Source organism: Spodoptera frugiperda, chromosome 18 (genome assembly GCF_023101765.2).
Source record: "Spodoptera frugiperda isolate SF20-4 chromosome 18, AGI-APGP_CSIRO_Sfru_2.0, whole genome shotgun sequence".
Classification (NCBI taxonomy): Eukaryota; Metazoa; Arthropoda; class Insecta; order Lepidoptera; family Noctuidae; genus Spodoptera; species Spodoptera frugiperda.
The window spans coordinates 6,095,859-6,121,334 of record NC_064229.1 but is presented as its reverse complement, the minus strand read 5'-3'; the positions used below and the strand labels follow the sequence as shown (position 1 = coordinate 6,121,334).

The 25,476-nt window shown below is 37.1% G+C and overlaps 4 protein-coding genes across 9 annotated transcripts; 2 read left to right on the top strand and 2 right to left on the bottom strand.

The window, feature by feature from the left end:
• Positions 1-829: 829 nt before the first annotated feature.
• LOC118278114 (SH3 domain-containing protein 19) lies at positions 830-10,792 on the bottom strand. Of its 3 annotated transcripts, none has more exons than XM_035597188.2 (4): positions 10,507-10,792; positions 8,533-9,437; positions 6,651-6,896; positions 830-2,180 (listed from the first exon to the last, which is right to left on the bottom strand). In XM_035597188.2, the coding sequence occupies exons 1-4, from the start codon at positions 10,520-10,522 to the stop codon at positions 1,863-1,865; spliced, it is 1,485 nt and encodes a 494-aa protein (XP_035453081.1). In that variant the 5' UTR covers positions 10,523-10,792; the 3' UTR covers positions 830-1,862. The 3 variants fall into 3 exon arrangements, with proteins under 3 accessions (XP_035453081.1, XP_035453082.1, XP_035453083.1); XM_035597189.2 differs by lacking the exon at positions 10,507-10,792 and adding an exon at positions 10,067-10,363; XM_035597190.2 differs by lacking the exon at positions 10,507-10,792 and adding an exon at positions 9,807-9,976.
• Positions 10,793-11,509: 717 nt separating this feature from the next.
• LOC118278113 (F-box/WD repeat-containing protein 4) lies at positions 11,510-14,800 on the top strand. The gene is made up of 8 exons (XM_035597187.2): positions 11,510-11,825; positions 11,945-12,017; positions 12,120-12,355; positions 12,650-12,885; positions 13,233-13,356; positions 13,798-13,939; positions 14,375-14,512; positions 14,605-14,800. The coding sequence occupies exons 1-8, from the start codon at positions 11,638-11,640 to the stop codon at positions 14,758-14,760; spliced, it is 1,293 nt and encodes a 430-aa protein (XP_035453080.1). The 5' UTR covers positions 11,510-11,637; the 3' UTR covers positions 14,761-14,800.
• Positions 14,801-16,038: 1,238 nt separating this feature from the next.
• Positions 16,039-17,804, top strand: LOC118278110 (uncharacterized). Its single transcript, XM_035597184.2, has 4 exons — positions 16,039-16,485; positions 16,654-16,802; positions 16,943-17,054; positions 17,370-17,804. The coding sequence occupies exons 1-4, from the start codon at positions 16,214-16,216 to the stop codon at positions 17,512-17,514; spliced, it is 678 nt and encodes a 225-aa protein (XP_035453077.2). The 5' UTR covers positions 16,039-16,213; the 3' UTR covers positions 17,515-17,804.
• On the bottom strand, positions 17,076-25,163 carry LOC118278045 (E3 ubiquitin-protein ligase arkadia-A). Of its 4 annotated transcripts, none has more exons than XM_050700307.1 (13): positions 24,757-25,163; positions 21,778-23,240; positions 21,560-21,685; positions 20,989-21,197; positions 20,739-20,893; positions 19,838-19,923; positions 19,427-19,519; positions 19,169-19,230; positions 18,815-18,880; positions 18,472-18,565; positions 18,164-18,360; positions 17,954-18,085; positions 17,076-17,488 (listed from the first exon to the last, which is right to left on the bottom strand). In XM_050700307.1, exons 1-12 carry the CDS (start codon positions 24,881-24,883, stop codon positions 17,962-17,964), a joined length of 2,802 nt encoding a protein of 933 aa, XP_050556264.1. In that variant the 5' UTR covers positions 24,884-25,163; the 3' UTR covers positions 17,076-17,488; positions 17,954-17,961. The 4 variants fall into 4 exon arrangements, with proteins under 4 accessions (XP_050556264.1, XP_050556263.1, XP_050556265.1 ...); XM_050700306.1 differs by having other exon boundaries at positions 17,076-17,457; XM_050700308.1 differs by having other exon boundaries at positions 17,076-17,457; positions 21,778-23,210.
• Positions 25,164-25,476: the final 313 nt, after the last annotated feature.

Genomic DNA, 25,476 nt, shown 5'->3' with positions numbered 1-25,476 from the left:
TTACGTACCTACCTATCCGCATAAATGTATCTTATCTTTTAACCTTATATTAAACTTGAATTGATATTTTTATAAAGATAATAAAACGAAGTACTGTATTTCCCCAAGCAATTTTTGAAAGTATGTACAAGGTTTACCTTATTATTTATTTATCAATTTGGTATCGTTATTATCAAAACTTTTATTCGTAATGATGACGGCAGTTTGTTTTTAATTTCATATAAGTAGATAAACATTTGGGAGGGTAATCTATTGTCATGTATCAAGCACAATCGGATTGAATAGAACAGTGCTGTGTTCAGTTACTGAATTCAAAATTTCTAAACACTTGCCCTGCTTATACCAAGCCAACTCCACCATTTACCAAATCTTTTTTAGGGTAAATAGGTAAACGAGCAGACGGATAACCTGATGGTAAGCAACCGCCGCCGCCCAAGGACACCCTAAACACCAGAGGCGTTAAAAGTGCGTTGCCAACTTTTTGGGGGTTAGGAACTTAAGGGTTGTTGGGGAATCGGGGATTAGGAAGATTGAGAAGGGGGTCTCCGGTAACCTCACTCTCACAAGCATTGCTTCACATCGGTTTTTTGAGAGGCCTCCGGTCGAGCCGGCCCATTCGTGCCGAAGCATGGCGATACCACTCTTGTCGCTATCGAAATAACTATTATAATCCACCACTCGAGAAACCCAAAACATCTTGCCGTTTGGAATGTTCTATTTCCATACACAATGCTTACAAAACATCAAGAGTCAAAATAAACTCAATTGCATATTAAACTTTGACCTAAAATCAGCTTATGGCAGGGATATAAATAACAAAAATACAATATTAATTGGAATTATTAGATTTATTTTGTTATAAATTACTTCATCATATACACATAAGTAAATACTCAAGGCACTTAACATTATGGTCCCACCAAATAATACACTTAAAGTTATGACACAAACGGAACAATAAAAAATGTACAAAACTGACACCTAAAATAATATTTTAGACGAACATAAGTATACATACAGTAATTTCACCCAAAGGCTATCCATATACTACGTGTAACGACAGTGATTGCAATTTAGAATATCATTATAATACAATATTAACTAAAGTTAGTAATATCAAGCACAACGTGATTCGCGCGCAACTTACAGGACACAATAATGACCAGAAAGTGTTTGATAAATCTCTGATAAACAAATTTCCTAAACATGATTTTTAAATCACAAACCATCTACGAATTACATAAACGCATGGGTACCATTGCAACTATGTCCTGACTAAACATAATAATTACATGTCATCGTAATCAATTTAACTAAAACAAATAATCAGATCGAAAAGAGACTACACAACCATTACAAATAATATCTACATTTTCTAATTTAGGGACGTTAATTATTTTATACAAGCTCTTATTATTTACATTCAGTCGTTGGAACGTTACTACTCAATATATTAATTTCATAAAAGCCCAAAATGGTAATACAGCAAATAGCGGGCACTTACGTTATTATGGCAACATTAGTGCGAAAACGCAAATAAATCATTATAATTGTACAAATCCATGGCTCAGGCGTCAATCTCTGATGTGTTCAAAATTTATTGACCAATTCATCAGTATTACTGGGACGGATTTTGTTCTCCTTTACTAAATATAATGTATTGCACCGAGGAAAACAAATATCCAAAATAGACTGGAACTGTCTGCCATACATCAAGGAAGTGCTAAAATACCGTTTACAAAATAGTGACATCGTGTTAATATGGTAGACGTCAGTCTTGGTGTATCAGTATCACATGTTACTCGCAATTTATCAAGACACCGGGAACGAAGCGCGAGACTGAGCTGATTCAAACTCCTTGTTTAACTCATCTGTACATAGTTAATTGGGAATTGTCCTTTCAGTCCGTTACACTCGCCAAAGTACCACTCATCGTTAAGTTTGTTCTTAACTTTTATAGTGTCACCTGTGGCGAAGCGTAGGTCGCCTGGCTCTACAGGTTCAAAGTCGTAAAGTGCGACAGCGACGCCGAGGAGAGGTGTCGGCGGGGCAGCCTCGTTAGGTAGAGGAACCTTGATCTCCACGTAGTTGGACGGGAACAGACCCTGCGCGCCGCTCCTTAAACTGCCAAACAGCCATTCTTGGTCCACTCGCCGTATCAACTTTATCTTCGAGTTGGCCTGTAAATGACAATACATAACATGAGACATTGAACTGCAACATACATTGTTACCTGAATCTAAAGTACCATGTAATGCTCACGCTACCAACGCAGCATGTTAAAATCACGCGATATTTAAATAACTGTCCTCTATTTTTTGCTGAGTTAATGAACCTCTGAGAATAAGCTGAAAAACAGACATTGCCAACAAACACGTCAAATCACTGACGTATACAACTTGCTATAAAGCTAGCAAGTAAAAACAAAAGAGAATAAACAGCGCTGACATTGATAGCAATACCAATTCAGGTTTTATTAATAGCCGTCTAGTGTCTAATGAATGGTCAATCGGTATCAAAGGACGTGAATTCAATTGAACGATCGTAATTAGTGACCCAATAAACTGATGTTCACGCGATAACTACATCCTCACATTATACATCCGACCTTCTGCGAGAAGCGAGGCGCAGTGACCTCTATTCCATCTCGTTCTACTACGGGCACGGAGTACGAACCTCACATGCGATTGTTTAAAGATTTATAACTGAACTGAACTCATGACCCGCTCTGATTCACTAATCATCGTAATTACGAAACGTTGCGTGTTTGTCTTTTAGTTTAATCACTTGCGAATTGCGAACTACGTTACAGCGAGGGTAAAGACATCGGTAGGTACCCACTGACTTAATTAACTTTCCCTGTATAATCAGAGCGAACTATGCAACACGCCAGACGACAATAACTTACTAATGCTCTTACTAGGGACTGTTTACTATAACGGGAATGTGGCATTTACGCAATCGATTAGTAATTCAATGGAACTTTATCTGACTACTGCTTCATCGGTATAAGGGCGATAATGAGTTTTGAATGAATGAGACTGAGGATTTCTTAGTTGGTTATCAAAAACGTTCTAGAAAACCAAAATGTATTTACAAACACGCTTTAATCTACGTAATCCTACATCTTATAGTTTGTTTACAAAAGTATCTGGACATTTTTAATAATGAATCACACGTATTAAAAATAAAGCAGGAAAGACACCTCTGCTACTTTATCTTATCTCAGTCTTTAGATACTGGACATACACGAGTTATTAATTGTTACGAATTTACGAGACAACAATAAAATAGTACGACGCAATTTTTAAAGTGCGTGTGTGTGCGTATCATCAAAACAATTTATGTCATCTCGATAACTTACACAAGAATCTGCGTCGTTCGTTTTATAAAAGCGAATTTTATTTATAAACAAACATGAATAGCGGCCTTTGTTGATACTCAACGAACCGCGAAATCCCTTTATCCTATTGAAAAACAATTACGAATTGGTATATAAATCTTATGTACGTAACTACGTATGTACGCACACGCAGATATATGATCAATGTAAACAAAATTGAAACCGCTCTAAGTACGAGTACGTTGAACCTAATTCCAAATGCGTCTGCATGTATTTTGTATGATTTCGTGGTAAGCAGTTTGTAAACTGTTTGCTAAAACATAACACGGCGGCTTCTTTGTAGGAGTTGATAGAGTTTTGATACCTAAAGGAGTAGGTGAAGGCAGAGGCCTATAGACGAGAACATTTTGAATGTAGCATCCTATCAGCTTCATTAATTTGGATATCAAAAGCCTAACTTTTCTGGAATATTCGAGGATTATACAAGACCCTGTGCTCAACGAGGCAGTCTATTTTGTATGTATGTTACATTCTATTTCCGTGATTTGGGTTTTGGTAGAGTTAAGCAATAATTACTCTTGACCGTCACTAATTATGAACGAAAATGCGTTGTACATTACGGTTTTCGTATCAGACGGAGTCGAGGTTTTATTAGTTCCAGTGACTACATAAACCTACATTTCATAATCGCCTACATCACGTGCCAGTGTTGCTAAATACGTCCGTCGGTACCTGCTCTATAATAAATTGGTTTAATTGGATTTTTCCATACGCTATCCGTGTGGCTTCGGACAACGCTGACGTTTACATACGCTAAACTGACTAGATAACTAAATAGTTGCTAAGCTAGCCAACCTAACTACACAAAATAGAAAGTAGATATGTACGTAAAAGTAAACTCACTCAAAAGTAACGTCATCGTTAAGAACATAAAACGCCTTTTAGTGGACAGTGATGTTGTCATGTAATAACAAAAACGATTCAATAAAATCTTGTGAAACGATCTACACATATGGGAAGTGGTGATGATAACAAGTTCCTGCCTAAGTGATAATGGCGCGTCCACTGCAAAACAATCACTATCAATAAAATTGCCAGCAGGCGTTATACGTCAGAAATAATATAAACATGAGCGATTACTGAAAACAGACTCGATGTACGCCCCAAACAAGCAATTCCCGGAAAGTCGGTACAGAGTTACACCTTAAAGCCACGTTTTAACGTAACGGATAGCACGCAGCACAATGTCTGCCTGCGTCACTCCATGTGTTCCTGCGTAGCTACGTAGAATGGCAATGCATATGGTAATACGTAAAAAAACAATAAATACGATCAGTGCAAATTTGAACAATTGGTGAGCATTGTACGCAAACGGTCGTTAAGTATTCACATCTGTTAACTCCTGCCTTTGAATTTTAAACATCGCCTACAACAAGTACAAAGCGAATGGTTACATTACGGCCACAGATCTAGATAAATGGGTTTTGTGTTGAGCTATTTTTTGCTCAAATAACACGCCGGCGGCGTTCATTGAGATTCATGAAAATATCCATGTTTCTCGAATGTTTTGAAAGTCAGCAGTTAGATTCAGATCTTAGATCATACAACCAAAAAGGAGATTTAACACATTCAAATTCTAACCACGCAAAATATCTAGAACAGCATATTTGTATAATTCCAACGCCCATACAAACATCAGTGGATTTGTGTTTAACAGTACTTTAAACCATTGCACATTGAACAGCGTGTAACGAGAATAGTCTATAAACTTTGGTTATTGCTGCACTCATTGCCCAATTAACGATATTGAAGAAAGGAAATATCACTATTGCAGGCGACATAGTGTATTTCATAAATTCCTTTGCTTTGTAACCACTACATCATCATTAGTATCGAATATTGAAACAACACTGCTTCAACCCGATCATTAACCAATAACATCAATCTGGCATTATTCCAATTTCTGTACTGATACTGAAATCCCATTAACTAATCGATGAAGATGAAGATTCCTATACACATTCCTCTGTACATAATATACTCATACTGTAAATAACTACACAACTTGTATCAATGCATTCGAAAGTAGTGTACTGCCGCGCCTACATAGCCTACACTTGACGCTTCTCGCCCATGATATCACTTTAATTACCGTTCTCTATTACAGACCCTACACTTTACGCTACAACTACAAACTAGCTTTATCTTGACCATAAAGAACGTTCTGATATACGGACAAAGACAATAAAATAATGAAGACTAACGTCACCTACTTTTTCTATATAAAGCGTAAAGGAATCGAGATTAGTAACTACTTCCTTATTATAAACCGTTCCTTTATTTTACTGTTTTAAAAAATAATTGTAATTGAATACAATTTAAAAAGTTCCATTACAGGAAGCATGAACTCATGTACCGACATACATACACAAATGATTGTATAATGCAATTTAGACTGTTTCATTTTCAAATAAAACGTAGCGCTAAATTAAATATAGTAATTAAATGATCTCGTAACGCCTAGGTACAGGTACAAAGAACAAACACTCGAATGATGTTGTGAGAGACGCATTAGGATCTTGTTTATTGATATTTCTATTTTGTGCATAAAGTAAACAACGATACAATAGATTAAATAGTTTAGATCCAACAATGAACACAAGTTTTATAATAGTAAATACATTTTACAATACAACTGCTAGGTCATAAGGAATTGCATCATTAGGAAATAGCAATATCAATAACGTGTGTATTATAGTTACGTAGATATTACTTATTTTTTAGTACAATAACTACCACGTCTGTCACCTGTGACCTACGTTAGCGGAGGATTTGCCTTCAACAGTTTTCTGTCGGCTTAATTTTCTTTTTTTTGTGTAAAATTCAAGAAAGATGTATCGATAATAATTAATTTGTCATTAAGTCGTCACTGCGAAATGATGAAATTACAGACCGAAGCAGGAATTCTGTCAAGTTCAGTTCACCTTCAACTTGTTTCGCAAATACAGATTTTAAGTCAATGACAACGGGATACGGACACACACACGGTACACCTACAATGTCTAAAAATAGGCAGGTGTTCTGGCCAGGAGCCATGAGATGTAAACAAAACAAAATCACCAAATATTTGCAAATTGTTCCGCGAGTTTCGCTCGATTTCGTTCTCCCACCTTCTAATTGTATAACTACGCTTGCACAATCTTGGAGATAAGGTGATTGCAAAATAAAATATTATTATCTAACATGCAGTGATAACAGATAAAATTTCAGTGATGACTCATGTTTACTAGAATCGATATACACTTACCGAAAAGCATAAATCGTCCGGATGATCAGTGAAGTAATCGTAAAGAGCAATCGCGTGTGGTTCTTCCTCGTCGTCGACGTTGGCAAGTTGATTGGGCACAAAATCGGGGATGTCAGTAGTCCAGGTACTGGTCAGATCGTCGTCGACTACTGCTGGGGGTGGAGGCGGCGGTATCGTCGGCATCGGCGGCGACGGTTCCCTCTCCGGAGATCCTTCATCATCATCCCAGCTTAACTGCTTTGATTCCTGTGGAAACCACAAACATAAATCCATAATCTATGTCTAAATACTAGCGTGCGAGAAACAATTCTCAACACTAATTTTAACGCTTCTCGGTATGGAGTGTATAAAATGGCTGAAGGTTATCGCTAAAATAGTTTGCAAATACAAACGCTGAGATATTTTGAGACTAAGTTTTTTTAGGATCACAAGTATTTAATTAGCGAGTGGTATAAAATACCATTTTCCGCGTTCAATCTGTATTTGCAGAATTTGCGGAACGTGGAGCGCATCAAAGTCGTCTTAGTTATTCTCGCTGAGTCATTGTTTTACGAGCACTGTGTGTATTCAATCAGGTTCTAAATAAGTTGCTAATAGAAGATTTGTGAGATGTTTCTGCTGATGTCTAAAGTGAAACATTTTGTTTTGTAATCACAATAACAATGTCTAATGACGTTTCTCTATGATCATCATTGCATAATGTTTATACTGCGCATTTCTAGAATTAGAAATAGAAACGATAACCGATATTACTTCATGTTATAATATAATTGATCTCCATGTTATTCCAGATAACATTCGCTACATGCAATATTACATTTTCGAGAAAACGAATGAAAATGTTCGCTTGTCTTTTATCAAAATTGTAGTGTATATCAGCGATTACGTTTTTGATTCGTTCATGCAGATAGGCCATACTTGTTGGGTTGCCATAATTGATATTATTGACTACCGAGAAATTATAGTTGCAAGAGACAGTTTGTTTTAGTATTATGGTTACATAAATGATGACGCATATATAACTACATAGGATTGCTGATGGCATCCTTTATTGGTCAGTCACGACTCCTACGAGAAACGTTAACAGTTTCATATTATCACGCCTGCTCTTCATAAAAGGTGATGACAGTGCCGCATGATGCACAAACATGAGATGTAAGTAGTTACTGACCACCGCAATGATTGAGCTTCAACTTTGAATATCTTGTCCCGAAACAATAACTATGTCTGTCTGGTCTGCACAAAGGTGTCTGTCTGTCTTTTTAATATTAACTGACTCATTAAACATCAAAAGAAAACAATATAATAATCTGATAAAATCTGTATAAATAAATGACTTTGAAGTCCAAGATAATGAAAGGTATAATTAGGACGCTGGACGTGGACTTATTTTTATATCATTTGAATGAAAACTCTCAATTAAACAAAGAGCTCACGGACATTGCAATAATTATCATGTAAAATTTAAACCTTAATTAATAGAACGGTCATGAACGCAAATAGACACCACAGCGACACATCCTGTTATTATACCCTACATTTTTTAGAATGCTTTTCTCGTTACACAAATAAAGCACTGGAAAGTCAATCGATTCGATAACCCACAGGTGTCCGCCAACTCTTCGTGAGTCCTTGATAATTGGTGACTAATAACAAAAATATCATTGATTAATCACTTTTTTGATAAGATGGGTAAACTGTTAATTCACGATTCTGACTGTTTCGATAAATAGCCCAAGGCGATTATTTATTTTTTTCAGTCAGAAGGAAACATAATTATTGTCAAACTATCTACCTTTAAAGTACCTAAGTCGACAAATTAACTTTAGTCATTAACGATTACAACATCAAAGAGAAATCAAGGGTAGGCAAATGTACTTACGAAACTATCACCGAATCCGTTGGAGACCTTTTGTATGGGCGTGGTAGTGTTCACCGTCATGGTGGTGACTGGGAAACTATTTCCAAACGTATTCTTCAGTAACGCCGAGTTATCCGGAGGCTTCGGCCTGGCTGGCTTGGCACGGATTATCGTCGGACCTTTCAGCATCGGAGCAGCTGATATGTGGCTCGTAAAATTACTTGATACCTCATAAACATTTTCCTTACTTAAAATAGGTTTCTTCTTCAAAGGAGGTTTGTTCATTACTGGTTGGGGTGAGAATGGATCAATAGATGTAAAATCATCCATTGTGTCCTCCTTTCCTACAGGCTTCCTTGAATGTAGGAACAGATCAAAATCATCTTCGAAACCACTCTCAGCTTGTGAGGCATTTCCACCATTGTGGGCATTGTGATGATTGGTGGATGTAGTGGCATCAGAACCAAAGCTGTCCACACTGAGACCATCACTGCTCGACCTGGTGGTGAATGTAGGAGAGCTGGGAGGCGAAGAGAGATCTATCAAAGCACCTGTCTGCACATTCTTTGGCTCACATTTAGGAAACATTTTAAGAGTGTCCACTTCACTGTTCACATCTTTTATTATACTTGGCTGGGTTACATTCACATTTTGATTATTCACTACTGTTTTAGGTTTACGAGTTAATAGGGAAGTGAGAACTGTTGGCTTTCTTATAAAGTGTGAGGGTTTTGCTGGAATATCAGGTTGCTTGGCAACCTTTGGTGGTGGAGGACGAGGTGGAGGTTTCTTTTTCTGTGTGAAATGTGGTGACGGCTCAAACACATCTGCACCAAAGGGGTCATTGTCCCAATTTGTAACAGGAGAATATCTGTTCACACCCATACCAGGAACACTGGGAGCTGGCCGTGTTGGGCCCTTCATATCTGTGGACAAATATCTTAGATTAGCATAAAATACATCTACCTATTTGATAATTTGTTGATTGATCATTCGATAATATGTTGATAATGTTCATGTTTTGTATAAATGTTATATCTATTCATAAATAAAGCAATAGAATCTATAATCATTAAAGTCTATGGCAAGGTACCTTCATAATAATATTAATAATTCTACTATTCTACTATAAATAATTCATAAAAATGTAGCCTTGATTCAAAGTTAACTGTTTCGGTATTTCATAATTAGAATTTTAATTGATTATAACTGGCTAGACCTGAATTTGCCAGATTCTTCTAAATAACTTAAAGCTGAATATTGTTTCGAAAAAATAATCATTTTAGGTTACATACCTAATTAAAGTTAATAATGTTCATGGATTTTCCTAAATTTAATAGTAAAGTGCCTCTTACAGGCTTCCAGATGATTCAAATGACAACATAAAATGCTTATTAACTTTGTGGTATTTCCATATTAAACATACAATGACAAAAAGTTCTCACAAAACAAGTTTTGAAGATTCTAGTGAGAAATTAATGACTCATAGATTTAACAACTCACTAACACACTTAGCAAACTGTAAAAAACCTGTACAAGTTGAACATAAACTCACTTTGTAAATCTTATGGAACACTTGTCTTACACCAGAATGCAAAACATCACTTTGTCTACAGTAAAGTCAATGACTGTGATAGTGTTAATAAATCGTAGATTAGAACACGAATGCGGCGAGGCGAGGACAAAGATCGCAATAAACTGCGTACAGCTCGAGCTGTAGCAATTGTTTGACAGAATTACCGCGCAACGAGCCGCTACTCAAGCCGCGATAAAAATATTATGATATCGAGATCCACCCACTGAACACTAATGCACACTACTCCGCAGTGCTTCCAACTCTGAACTCAGTATCGCGTGCCAGGTACGAGACAGCACGGACCACGGCCTTGATAAAGTTCGACGTAATCGCGTCAAAGGATTAATTACTAACATATTACTCCCGTGCAACAGATGTGATTCTGACTACATTAATAATGGAAAACAACTAATACGCACCTTTAAATAAATCCATAGAAGCCACGGCCAATGCTGCAATGCAGGCATAAAACAACAAAGATGATTTTTGTTTGACGTCGTTATTTTGAGACAATAACAAAACACATTACATTTCCATGACGGTGGATTGGTAATTTAGGTAATTTTTATTGAATAAAATAAAATAAACATAAACGCTAAACAAATTCTTTTATCACATTTGATTTTGTATTCGTTTCCGTTCAATTTTAATTATATTCTTGACCCCACGAAACAGATTGAGAAAATGTTACGCTAATAAATTCTACATCTCTTTCCAACTTGTTTATTTTGCAGATGTTTTATCCTGCTCATTGCTGTCAACTGTCACTGTCATTGACGACCAAAATGACGACGTAATAATGACAGTTAGATAAGATAGGTATAGAGTCCCAATAATTAACGGATTTTCTATTGTATTCTGTCTGCATCTGTATCTAATAATATTGGTAAACGTTCTTTGAATTTAGTAATACTTACTTTGAATAATTGTAATATTGCCCTCTAATAGTAGACCTTACTCTTTAGGAGCATTCATAAGTTTGGTGGGACTAATGGGTTTGTATTCAATAGTTTCTCTTGGTATGTACTTACATTCATAGTAGAAAATTATATGAAAACAAAAAGCTACCTGAGTTCAGTCAAAAACATTACAAAATGCAAAATACCATATTTTGAATAACGTGGCAATTATGTTTTCAAGTTTAATAACGTGGCAATTTTATGTTTCAAGGAATTATGTTTTAAAGTTTCAAGCCATGCTAGAGACTCATAAATTAATATGAGTAGGATTCCGCGACACACGCGGCGACTGACTCGCACTCTTGAAACTATTAAAGTTCCTCATTAAATAATTAAGTAAGTAACCCGAAAATCATCATTAATTTAGTATGTCTCACGAAAGTTGTAACATAAACATTGCAATATTAATTTATGGCAACTTTTTTACAATCAAAAATGTCATCTAAATGTCAATGTCACAATGACTTTTATTTTGTCAATATCTGTGATAAAATGTAATGTGTTGATCAATTTGAAGAAATAATTAGATTTTAATTAAATACTAAAGTAAATAATCATGTTCAGAAGATTATGATATAGAGAAGAAGTACAATGACGACTGACAATATTTTGCAATTGCCTATTGATATCTTAGTAAATATATTTAAGCTATTAAATATAAAGGATCTTCATAATGTAATGTTAACTTGTAAGCTTTTAAAAGATCTAATAAAAAATGATAATACAATATGGAGGCATCTCTCACGAGATAAATTAATTATTGGTTATTCAGATAAAAGGTACTTGTTGTGATTTTTTTAAATACTTTATTAATCAGTATTCTCCTCTGTTTTTAAGTTTTAGTGAGCTTTACTAGATGTGTCATTAGACCATTATCATTTATTGATGTTTATTTCAGACGGCCAAATGAATTGTGGTACAATCGGTGTAGAACTTCACAAAACTGGTGCAATGGGTATTATAGAATTAAGGTAAAACAATACAAATGTACCTTAAATAGAAACCATTTATCAGCATTATTCTTACATAACATTTACATTATGGTTGGTAAAAAATAAATTTTAATTTTCCAGCTGGTTATCAAGCACTATACAAACTATATGCCATGGCTAACATTCCACAATTCTGAAATCTTACTTGTATCTGTTGGTTCTGAGCTTCACTGCTACCCTACCAATAGGAAAGGTACACCAAACTGTAGAGAAGCTCTATGGAAAGTTGAAGTTCCTAAAATACCAAGACATGATGTGAGGACTAATGATATCTCCAGGTTTATCATCAAAAATGATATTATTGCTTGCGGAAATAGGTATGTTGTACTTTATTTTGTGAATAAAATACTGATGGTAAAATTGTATACCCACTCTATTATATTTATAAAAAAAAATTAGAAAGAAGTGGGTAAATATAATATCATTACATGTGTCAGTTGTGTATGTTATCTAATTAGGTTATTTAAAAACATTGTTGAATAAATATTAAAAAGAAGTACACAGCCAAAATAGGAATAATAATAATTGTAATCTGCAGACTTAAAAAAATTAATAAGAATAACTAGACTATTAGAAATTCTAATAAGAATTTTACCATCACTTCTTTTCAGAGATGGCTGTTTGGCAGTATACAAACTTAATAATGTAAGAAAGAGGCCATGTTTACAGTATCATGTGCAAGATTGTCACAAAAAGGGTTCAGTGGAAGTAACAGCTGTTGAAGTATTTGATGAAAGAAATCAAACAATTGTTGTTACCGGCTCTAGCAATAGTTCAGAGTTACAATTTTATGGCCTAAAGAAAGAAAGTGATAATATTACTTATATTTGTAAAGGCAATGATAAGAGTAAGTACTCTGTTTACTTGCGAAATACATGAAGCATGACACTACAGATTATTTATTATCATCATGGCTTTGTTTAGTTTACTGTAGTTGGTAAAGTTGTTACTTTTATATTCATACACTTATACATCTATAATATGTACTAAAATAAATAAATATTAAATACTAATTATACTACACTAAATTATACTAAAAAAAATAAGAATAATTTCTTTGGTTCACTATTTTTACTGCTCTCCTATTTTGTGCCGTTTTTGTGTCAAACACCACTAACAAAATGTTGAAGCTTTTCATAACAACTAGTTTTAGAAAAATTACAGGGTACTAATCTTTTCTATTGTTCATTTCAGATTTATTTAATATCTCAATGTATGAAACTGCTGGCACAAAATGTATGGCTCTTAACAGTACATCAGACAAATTAGCAATAGGTCTCACTGGTAACAGTAGGCCTATTTTGCTTGATGTGAATAAGTAGGTAATTTTTCTTTCTAAACATTTCATATTTACTGATCTCATAATAACATGTGAAATGTGAAACAAAAATCGGTATATTTTATTACAACGAAATAGATCAAATTATGCACTAAATAATCACACTAATAAAATATGTTACACTAATATTATAAATATTCAAGATTGTGTTTTTGAATTGTCCTTCAATCACGTTGAAGTCTATCTGAATCTATCATCTGTGTGATAGGATATTTTTATTACACAGGAACGCGGGCGAAACTGCTAACAGACGCTAGTAATATTTATAATTTAGTTGCTAATCTATGATGATGATAGCTACTTTAAGCTCATTGTTGTACCAGGTAGCAGGCACAGAAGGATTAATCACACTAAAGCCAAAAAAATATTTTATGCCATAGGAATATGCCACAAACTAATAGCATATTGATATTATTTCAGTCCCAGAGTTTTGATGGCGGCAGATACAACAAAGAATCGCAAGGAAGCAGTGCGTGACATCCAATGGCATAATGACAACACATTACTATATGTCACCCATGCTGGGAACCTCCACTTGTTAGACATAAGAACACATGAAATGGTACAGTATTGTAGCTATTATATGTTTATAGAATAGAGAGTAAAAAAATAGACGGGTCTCCTAATGACTACGGCTGTCGCGATGTTTGCCGCGCAATGGGTTCAATTCCCACACGGAGCAATTCTTTGCGCGATCCACAAATTGTTGTTTCAGGTCTGGGTATCTTGTGTATGTCAACTTGTGTGTTCGTAAACGCACCCACGACACAGGAGAAAATCCTAGACGGGGGCAATGATTAAAACGATCACCGCCGCCTCTAGAACGGAGACAAGATGAACTAGTGTCTTTAAAAAATAGTATTATTTTTTCTTGTATTGGTTTTTAGTGCCGGGTCACTTTAAAGCAAATTAATATCAAATCTGAATAGTTTTCGCACAGAAATCAATTATAAACCACTAACTACACGCTGTGCATAATTGTAAGTTTTATCTGCAGGTGTACCATTCATGGGATCCTTTTCGAGCAGCGTTTTATTGCGTCAAATCAGATGGACAATGTGCAATGGTGGCAGGATCGGCTGAATATTCGCGTTGTGTTTTATTCGATACACGCAAACATATACATCACGTACAGGTTAATAAACATCATTTTGCCTTATAATAACTATGATTGCAGAATATTATTGTACTTTATTCATAATATTTCTTGTTTCTTTATTTTTTCAGATGTTTTTTACACAAAAGAAAGCCTCTCCCGTGTACAGTTTAGATTTCGATCCTTATCAACTTATTACGGCGATAGATAGAGGAGTTTCAGTTTTAGACTTCAATATAAATACTACTTTTGAAGAACCAAAAGATTATTCCCAGGTTTTCCACTGACAGTACTTTATTAGTAATATAATGTACATACTATGATAAACTACTTTGTTTTATTGATGTGTGTGGTATTGATGAAGGTATTATATTAACGAATACATTACACGTCGAGGTGGCTAGAGAGCGGTTCGAATTCGAATCTCAGAAATCTAGATCTAGAAAATCCGGGCCGAATTCAAATCTGGCTAGTCTGTTTCCTAACCCAAGTCCAAACAATTCGCATCTTCATGAATCGTACTATCACGGATTTGAATCGGACTTAGGGCGGAACAGCCCGTAGTACAACAGAAAGCTCTGTAGTACCAGATGGTGCCAGAAGTATGTACAAACTAAGCTCTCGCACAGTTGAGAATCACCGTCTGCCGTCTATACTTTGAGGGTTGTAGATGTGCTCATCCCTTCGGGTATGAATCGGAGTGAGGCGATGTATGAATATTAAGTCGGTATTGTTTCTTGTGGCGACCACACTTTTTTGACGGTTTAGTAGGTGGGATGCAACTAGGGGTCAAAGAGAGTAAACATACAATCACAATTAAGTATTATTTTTATGATATAAGCCGATAAACGAGCAGACGGATCACCTGATGGTAGACAAACGCCGCCGCCCATGGACACCCGAAATACCAGAAGCGTTACAAGTGCGTTGCCAGCCTTTTGGGTTTTTTTATGGGGGGAAAATCATCCAATGACTTCTCTCGCCAGGGCGACACGAGAGGGAATGTCAGACTCTTACTGACTAAAAACCACCCCGTTCCTACTTTTGCTTTTCGAGCCGGAGTCCCGGTAAGCCTTCTAAGTAGTCCGCAGCTCCGGATCAGGAGGCCTACTCCGGTTCTCGAATCCGAAGTTTCGTTTAATTTTCGACCATATGTTTTATTGATTTACTAATAGAATTACTTAAAATAACATTTTATTTTTAATTTCATATGAAAACCTATTTATTTATCTCCATGTCTATCGTTCATTTTAGTTCACGAAAGTTCGCAATAAATAGAATTGTAGTATGCAATCTGCGAAGTTTCGGACGAAACTTTGTTTTTCGTTGAATTAGAGTAGGCCCCCAGCCCTACTGGGCCCAATCTGTAGTGGTCTGATGTATGACTGAAACATTGTGAAACAGGCCATTAACCACTTTTTCAAAAGATTAAAACAGAAGAAACAGATAAATTATTTTTAATTCTGGTTTTTTAGTTTTCAAGAAGAATTTATGTAATTTATAAATACCTGGAAAAGGACTTATGGCAACATTTACAAAAAAAGTAGATTAGTAATGACAGAATGTCAACTTGACATTTAGATCTAAAACCAAAATTCATCTGTCAAAAAAGTAAAACCAAAACAGAAAATCTAACCTAAAATAAGTGTCTATGTATTTTACTTTTGCATAAAAACTTAAAATGAAGTAAAAATACCTATTAAAATTTTGTCAGACTATCTTGCATATCTCACAAACACAATGTTTAGATACCGATTATTTACTTTTTTGAAAACTGCTTGCGAAGTTTCCCGTAGAACTATCGACCCGAAAATTCGAAATTTTACTCCAGTGACTTTGGGACTCTTAACTACAGCTTACTGTAACGACAAACAAAATGAATTGCTAGTTATGTGGGATGCAGATAATCTGGAACATGACTTTTTAATTCGCCAAGCTACGACTATCAATGTAAATGCAGCTACGCAACTTCTTACTGTTACATTAGTCGCTATCCAAGACACAAGTGAAAGGTAAATATTTCAATTATTGCAATAATGTTTTCTTTATGATTATAAGTGAAAGAAGATTAAATTATTGCATCATATTTTATTTATACATTTTATACATACAACATCATAACTTACATTGATACATCATTCAGATTATTACACAGTTCAATAAATTTAAAAATGTCTCAGACTGCGCGAGGCCCTGACACGGGAGATCTGTTTGGTGAAACAAGCCCTAGAGTGGGGTGAAGAGGGCACTCCACCTCATCATTGGGACCAACTAGTGGCTGTCCGAGGTTCACTGTGCGATTTGAGGCACAATCTCCACACTTTGTTTAGTATGTATCATTTATAATTACAGACAGACATTCAAACTCTGATTCTATTACATTTAGATATGGATATTAGGATACACCAAGAATTATTTTAACACTTTTTATATACAGTAATGCTAATTGTTTGAATCTCAAACTCACAGGTTATATGGATTATGCAGAAAAATTAGCAACAGTGGCTGCAGAGATATCATATTTATCAGGAAACATTGTCGCTTCAGATGCCATTTGTGAAAGAATAGACCATGCATGCAGGTAAAAATAAAAAATAAAGTATACATGTAAAAAAAATGAGTTTATTAAAGCAAGTTATGTTTTTTATAAGATATTTTACAATATTCATTTTTAGTGCTTTAAATTAACAGATTGCATTCATTATTTACTTTAATATATTTGATACTTCATATGCACATTAATATGTAAAACAACAATAGTCACTTCTTTTGACTTCTAACTTTGTAATAATGATAAAAGTAACAAAACTTTATAAAACAAAAAATACTCTTATGCTTAATTGATATTCAGTGTATATACATAATAGTGGCAGTAATTTATATTATTATGTTGCAGGTCGTGCAACATGCAGAAACAGCTGACGCATGAACTGCAGCAGGAGAGTCTGGAACTGCAGCAACAAGCCATCCTCAGTGCCCCTCAGCTGGAGGACAAGTTGAAACATGAAGTTACAACTGGGAAAAGCAAATTAAAGACTTAATTTTAAAGTTAGATAGTTTTAAAATTTATTTATGTTAAGTTCAAGATAAGGCTAAATATAAATTCTAATGTGGTAACAATTTGCAGCCATGTTTTCATTTACTTAAAGTTTAGTATTTGTGTAATGTACAAATTATAGAAGAAAATTAAGTTCTAAACGTGATTTGCTATTTAAATTGTAGTAGAACTTATTTATTGCATAAGTAATAAAATTACTACATAGCAAACCTACTAGTAAAATTTTCAATATATTATTAAATAAAAGTGCTAAAAATTAAACTTATAAAGTGAAGTTTTTGTTTTATTTTAAATTTTTGTATACATTCTTACTTATTTATTTGCCTAAATTTTCCACAATCCCACGAGGGATTTAATAAACTAATGATGTTACAGGGCTATGGAATATAGGAGTCGAAAATAAATTGTATAGTGTGACTTACCTTGTAGTTTAAAATGTGGCATCTTTATTGAGATGTGTCTCAATATCCACCCTGCAGATAGGACAGTGCTTGTTCGTACTCAGCCATTGGTCCACGCATTCCATATGGAAAAGGTGCATACATGGCAAGCGCCTGAAATAATACGACAGTTTTGTTGAATGTTGTAACGGAATCGAACGATGAGATTCAAGCTAAAGTGCTACTACATACCTGCAATCCGAGTCCACCTCGAATATCGACAGGCAGATGGTACATTTCTCGTCCTGATGGCTGGGCGCCGGCCTATATGCATGGCGGTATGTGTTGCTCTCTATGACCGCGCTGGAGGCGCCCCGCCCGCGCCACGCTCGGCTCTCCGCCTCCTCCGCCTCGGCCGCGTACACCATCGACGCCAAAGTCGCCGTCCCCTAACACACAATACACAGTTACTTCACTAATACCATGCTGATAACAAACACTACAACAGATATTTCTAATATGTGCGAAGCATACAATATAATCCAATATGTCTATCTCACCATGAAAGAAGGCTGGATGGATATGTGAAGGTGGGGCGGCGAAGGGTGCATCTGCATATAATGATGCATATGGTGGTGGATATGTTGCCTGTCACTGGAAAAAATACAAATCCCATTATATAAGTTCTACATATTTTTGGCAGTCGTAATAAACTTATAAATTGAAGAATTCCAAGGTGTAGCAGACAAATATTTGTGAATACATCGAAAATGTTCTCGCAAACGGAATGCTCGTAGAGTAGGATCGTAGAGTAGTTAGTTGTAAGACGAAGCGATTGTAACATTGAGCAGAGTAAATTGGTAATCTACACTTCGCCTACGACAGTATAAAGGCTCGTGATACCTCGACGTAGTGACGGGTCTTTGCCCGCGAATGGCTGCAATCACCCGGCTCGTCAGTCGCCGCCGCCTAGAAGCGAATACACTTGTTCTCGCCGCGCGGTTTATGGTCAACAGGATATTACAGAATGTAGGTACGAGTATATCGATATTTAGGCATACATTAACACCGGCTTAAACGAGTCTTGATAATTCGTCTTAAAGCGACCTTGGAATATCAAGGGCACTATGTTCACCACCAAAATATCAATAAGGCAAGTAACAGACAGAAATTCTGAAGACAATATTAGATTTTGATGATTGAAATAAGTTGGGTGTGTAAGTCAATTCAACAATATTTGAACTTGTAACTACTTACAGCATCATCGGGGGTGGTGGCGGAGGCGGTATCGCTATATCACGGTCCAATTCGTCCGGAAACTGTAATGAGACGAGGTAAATAAAAGCTTGTCTAATCAAACTTCACTATAGCTTGAGTAGACGATAACATCTTTCGGCTTCAGTTTGACCTGTTATGTTCACTACGATAATAGATTTATACACAAAAAGGTATTAAGATATAAAAGGCAATAGTAATATTCAAAAAGTAAATGTAAAAATTAAAACAAGAATATACAGAAAGCACTGTGGTTGGCGGGAGGGGCACGGGCGGGAACTGTGCGAAGGTGGCTCCGAATCCATCGCCCATCATACTGCGACGTTGCAGCTCCTGAAAATATACAGATGCCAAAATAAATCTTAACTGTTGAACATTATATCTGTGTTACCTCGATTATACTTCATTTATTTATGCATTTTATGTAGACCAAATTAACAATGTTATACAATAAATTAAAAGAAACAACAGCATTCCATTAATTAGAAAATGTGGTGTGATAATCTCTGAAATAGGTAGACCGATTTTGACGTAAAGGAGTAAATTAGGCTACTTTAGAAGTTTAGAAAAAAATCTGAAACACAAATTCTGTCGAAGTCATTGTTCTACGCGTACGAAGTCGCGGGCAACGGCTAGTATTAAGGTACTCACCATCATGTGATGTTGTCGCTGCCAGAGTCTCTCGTGGACGGGGTATGGGGGGACGACAGATAGGCCATCTCGACGACGCTCACCCACTGCAATAGAAAGAATGAGAGAAACGGTGTATTTATTTATTTTGATAGTTTATGTATGTGTATGTGTGTGTGTGTATATGTGTGTGTGTGTGTGTATGTGTGTGTGTCAGTACACACACACATGACTACTAACTGTGTGCGGGCGGGGCGTGGTGGTGGTGCTGCGTGGGGTGCGGCGTGTGTGTGTGTGTGTGTGTACTCACTGTGTGCGGGCGGGGCGTGGTGGTGGTGCTGCGTGGGGTGCGGCGTGTATGTGTGTGTGTGTGTGTGTGTACTCACTGTGTGCGGGCGGGGCGTGGTGGTGGTGCTGCGTGGGGTGCGGTGTGTGTGTGTGTGTGTGTGTACTCACTGTGTGCGGGCGGGGCGTGGTGGTGGTGCTGCGTGGGGTGCGGTGTGTGTGTGTGTGTGTGTGTGTGTGTACTCACTGTGTGCGGGCGGGGCGTGGTGGTGGTGCTGCGTGGGGTGCGGTGTGTGTGTGTGTGTGTGTACTCACTGTGTGCGGGCGGGGCGTGGTGGTGGTGCTGCGTGGGGTGCGGCGTGTATGTGTGTGTGTACTCACTGTGTGCGGGCGGGGCGTGGTGGTGGTGCTGCGTGGGGTGCGGTGTGTGTGTGTACTCACTGTGTGCGGGCGGGGCGTGGTGGTGGTGCTGCGTGGGGTGCGGCGTGTGTGTGTGTGTACTCACTGTGTGCGGGCGGGGCGTGGTGGTGGTGCTGCGTGGGGTGCGGCGTGTATGTGTGTGTGTACTCACTGTGTGCGGGCGGGGCGTGGTGGTGGTGCTGCGTGGGGTGCGGCGTGTATGTGTGTGTGTACTCACTGTGTGCGGGCGGGGCGTGGTGGTGGTGCTGCGTGGGGTGCGCGCGGGGCGGTTGGTGCGCGTGGTGCGGTGGGTGCGGCGGCGCGCCGCAACATGCGCAGCCTGCGTGTCCACAGCAACATCGCCGGCAGCCCCCACAGGCACCCACTCGCACTCTGTAACACGTAAACATATTCATCAATGCATAGTAATGTCAATAGCTGCTTACGACAAACAGTTCATGTACCTAAGTACATTTTTAGTGCATTACCTAGTCCGCACAAGATGTGCATGTGGTGGGAGTTCGTTGAGATGTGGCGGATAGCTACCGCGGCGAGGCAGACTCAGTATTGAGTGCGGTCGCGCGGTGGCCGTCCAGACGCCCGAGGCAGGCTCGCCCGGCGCCCGCTCGTAGACCTGCTCGCTCTGCGTGTAGTTAGCCCGTCCCGGTGAACCCGTCAAGTCTATTACCTCTTGTTGCTGTAAATATTGAATCGCACATTTTATAAGACGTCAAGGGGAAAGTTTATGTGTCTAATATTTTTAGACTAAATATATTTTAAGTTTTTAATAACCCGTCATCATCCCTATTCCTGCAATCTGTATGCATTTTAATGGGATCGGAGGCAACCGAATGAATCACCTGTTTATTTTTAGCGTTATAAGTCTGCGTTTGGCCACCGACTGTCTGATGATAAGCAGTCAGCGGTGTCCATGAATACCCGTAACAAGAAGGAAGAAAAACAGAAGGAGTTCACTCTTGCACGAGCCAAAGAGCTTTGGATGGCATGCAAAATACACTACGGGTAAATGTGTTTGAGACCTGTGAATTAAACTCTTACCCCATTGGAGTCGTCTCCTACCAGCATGACACCGTCGTCAGAGCTGGAATCTGAGACCCAATCCAATTGTAAGTCCGGGGCCGACAGTACATTGCCACTCGCCGACGTGTCGGATTCTGATGACTCCTAAGTAACATAAAAGCCTCGTAATTAAATTTTATCAAATGTTTAAGTGAGTCACAATAAGTGTGTGACAATCTTTGATTTAGTAAATGTACCTGATTATTTGTAGGCCTGGTATCCGTCTGCCTTCCCGAACTGGGTCCAGGTTGAGGAGACGATTCCTGCGGCCTGCGGTCGCCGCCACCGTCCGCTTTGCAACATCGTCTAGAATTGTCAGGTTCGGTCTTCACTTCAACGTTTTCAGGGACAGGAACGTTACTAGATGTGCTTGGTTCCGTTTTAACTTGGACCGGTTCTGTTGCCTCTGTTTTAATTACACTCACTGACGGTATATTCTCCTCTTTTATTGGTTCCTGCTTCACCACCGGCTGCTGTGTCCCAGGCTCTTCCTTCACTTTTACAAACAGTCCCGATGCCGACGTCTCGCCACTAGAACTCGGGTTATTCGTCCTGCTTGATTGAGATCCATTTTGCCTGTTTTCGCTGTGATTTTGAGTCGGCTGTGAATTACTTTGTAAATTCACTGCGCAAGTACAATCACTGCGAGATCCACTCCCTGTATTTTCCTGTTTTATTTGCGTCTTCACTGTAGACATATTTTGTGGTTGCATGTTGTTGTTCTGATTATTTTGTTGTCGTTCTATAGTCTGCAGTAGTAGATTAGCGGCATTACGTATAGTAACACTCGCTTGCCTAACTGGATTGCCGGGTTCACCCTTTACCTCCACTCTAGCTGTATCTGCAGACTGACTGCCACTTCCATTCCCTGCACCACTCCCATGTATACTCGAATACTGGTTGAAGGCCGAACTCTCACGCTGTCTCTTTCTTGGTGACGATACATTGTCTTCTTCTTCTGAGCTTACTTCTATTAGATATGGTACTTCATTCTCTTTCGAGTGGCGTCTCCGAGGAGAGATGTTGAGTTTGCGACTAGGACGTTCTAAACCACTTGCTGGATTTCCGCTATCCCCTTGTGCAGGTCTATGATTGTAAATACTTGACACTCGATTTAAATAATCATATTCTGAAAGATTTTCAGGCACAGGAACACCATTCGAGTATGGCAATGGAGGTGATAAGAAGTTTCTACCATCACGAAGAACAATTACGTTGTTATGGTATGGCACCCCATACTCCCTTGGTTGAATGCCTGTATAATGGGCATAGTTTGGAAAATAATAACCTTGTTGGTTAAGTGAGTTGGGTTTTGGCTGGTAGCGGATGTTTAGGTCAGGGAGTCTTCTCTGGCCACTGCTGTCAGTGCTGTCAGGATTACCACCAAAGGAGTAGTCAAGTGAGCTAGAACTGTCAGGTAAAGGTTGGTACTCTTCAGGGACAGGAGTGTGTGAGTCTGCAGGGTGCGAGAGAGAAGATAGATTCACTTCATATGATTGATTAGGTGTGGTTGAATTCACATAATTAGATGATACCGGCTTAGGTGTTCCAGCTGGATTATTTTCTGACGCAGCAGAGTTTTCGTTTTGTTCTGATGTTGTTGGCAGCACTTCTACTTCATCGTCACTGTCTGCAAATAATGCATCGCATTCCATTTGTTCTGAGGGTAGAGGAATAATATTTTACTGTACTTTATAGAGAAGCAAAACTGAATATACATTGTCTATGGAATTCTGTGAATCGTGATTTGAACTTTGTTATTTAGTAGACATGACATTGTAAATGTCCCAAGGTAATGGCTTCTTCTCAGATGGACATTACAAGATATGAAAAGCCCAAGTTTCAACCATACTAATAACTGCCCAAATGACTACATTTGGGCAGTTAGGTAGAATACTAATTCTACCTATTATTTGATGTCAGCCTATGTAACCCAATCATTAAAATGTTGATTGCGAATTAATGAATAAAATAATTACAACAAAATTAAATAATGATACCTATTTATAATTTTTTCTTAAAATTAATATAGACAATATACTCAGTGAATAGAAAAAATGTTCAATCCTTTATTACCACAGATATATTAAATGATAAATGCAGGGTATTTACGAAAAAATCACACTTGACATTTGACTTGTTTTGCTTTGCTTAAATTGCATTAATTGATGCAAGTGCAGTATTTAAATAATAAGTAATTTACAAAATATAAAATTGGTATTTTTTTCTATTTTGTGGTTGTGAGTGTGTACGAAGTGTGTGCTATTCTTTTACAAGTGCTTTAGATTTCAGATGTTGATAGAATACACGGGTGTTTATAATAAAAAGTCAGCAAAACATCTTGGGAACATTAACCATTTGCATGCTGACTAAATCAAACTTTCTATGGAAGTCTCTTGTGTGCCTAACTACAGTGCTTCCATAAAATCCTCATTCTTCTCAATGTTTAATGAAAATGTTATTGTTGTTATATATAACTTTAGAGGCAAGAGTTTTAACAGTCTGAGACACACATCTTTAACCAAAGAGTGTGATAACATCCCTAATGGATTGTGAGGCATTAATGCAAGTCACTGCAAGTGAAATACTAGCAATCTGTCCAATTTGGTTAATCTTTGATTTACCAATATGAAACATAGTAAAATATACCAAGATATTATGTCTTGCTTAAATCTGTATTGTGCTGGACTAGAAGTTAAGATTAACTGCAGACCCTAACTAAGTAAAGAAAGAATGAGAGAAAGAATCCTCAAGCACCTATTTTTTGGGTAAGTAAAGTAACTATGTATAAATGTTTTTTTTTATTAATATTTCAAAAAGTAAATGAAGTCCAGTTATTGGTAACATAGGGAGGAGGTAAATTCAGCTATAAATATGTTTTTCCTAAATTACATACATAATAAAAGAACACCATGCATGCAACACATATTTTTGGCATGGCATAGCATTGGATATGGCTTTTCCATTTTAATAAATGCATAATATATATTATAATGTAACAAATGATAATGATAACACACATTTTAGATAATTAATATCCTGATACAGAAATAGATCTAACAGGATGTGAGGCCAATTTACTTGTTATGTTGGAGAAAATATAGTTTGAATGTAAATTAACTGAATGAAGCTACATGAAGCAAAAGATAAACTGTGTAGTGGTGCTATGTATTTACCATTTCTCTGGTGATTGTCAGAAGTTGTAGATGTAAACATAGTGTCCAGGATGGCTGCCAGAGACGATGGACCAGCGATATCCCAGGATGGTGACAGCTGGTCGCCCTCGTAGCCCTTCTCGGTCATTGTATTAACAACAATACCGTTCCATATCGTTCCAACGAAGATTAAACGTACAAGGTAAATTCGTAACTCTTGCTATTGTCAACACTCAACATTCGATATGAATTAAAACATATTCACTTAATTTTACTCATTTTTATATTATTTTCTAACAAATTAATAAGCACAAGAATATAATCGCCCTGGCTACATGAATGCTGCAAGTAAAATCGAATATAAAAACAGAAATAAAACTTGTCTTGTCTTGGATTGTATACCTATCAATAGTAGAATTTTTCAGGGTTGCCATATACAAGTACAAGTAAATTATCTTACGATTCAACGTCCTTTTTGTACGAGTATTCAAAAAATATCTTACATACTAGAAATTATCGTAACAAGACAATACAACTCGTATCCTTTCGACTAATTAATCAACAAATTTTTTATCGACTTTGTGTTTCAGAGAACAAAAAGTTAGTCAACATGATAAGTGTATTCGGGAATTAATACAAGCATCGCAGCTTCGTATAAAGGAAAACTTGGTTATAATAAGCAAAATTTCGCCTTAATTATCACCTAGTTACAGCTTTTCTGTGGAGAGGCACATGAGAACA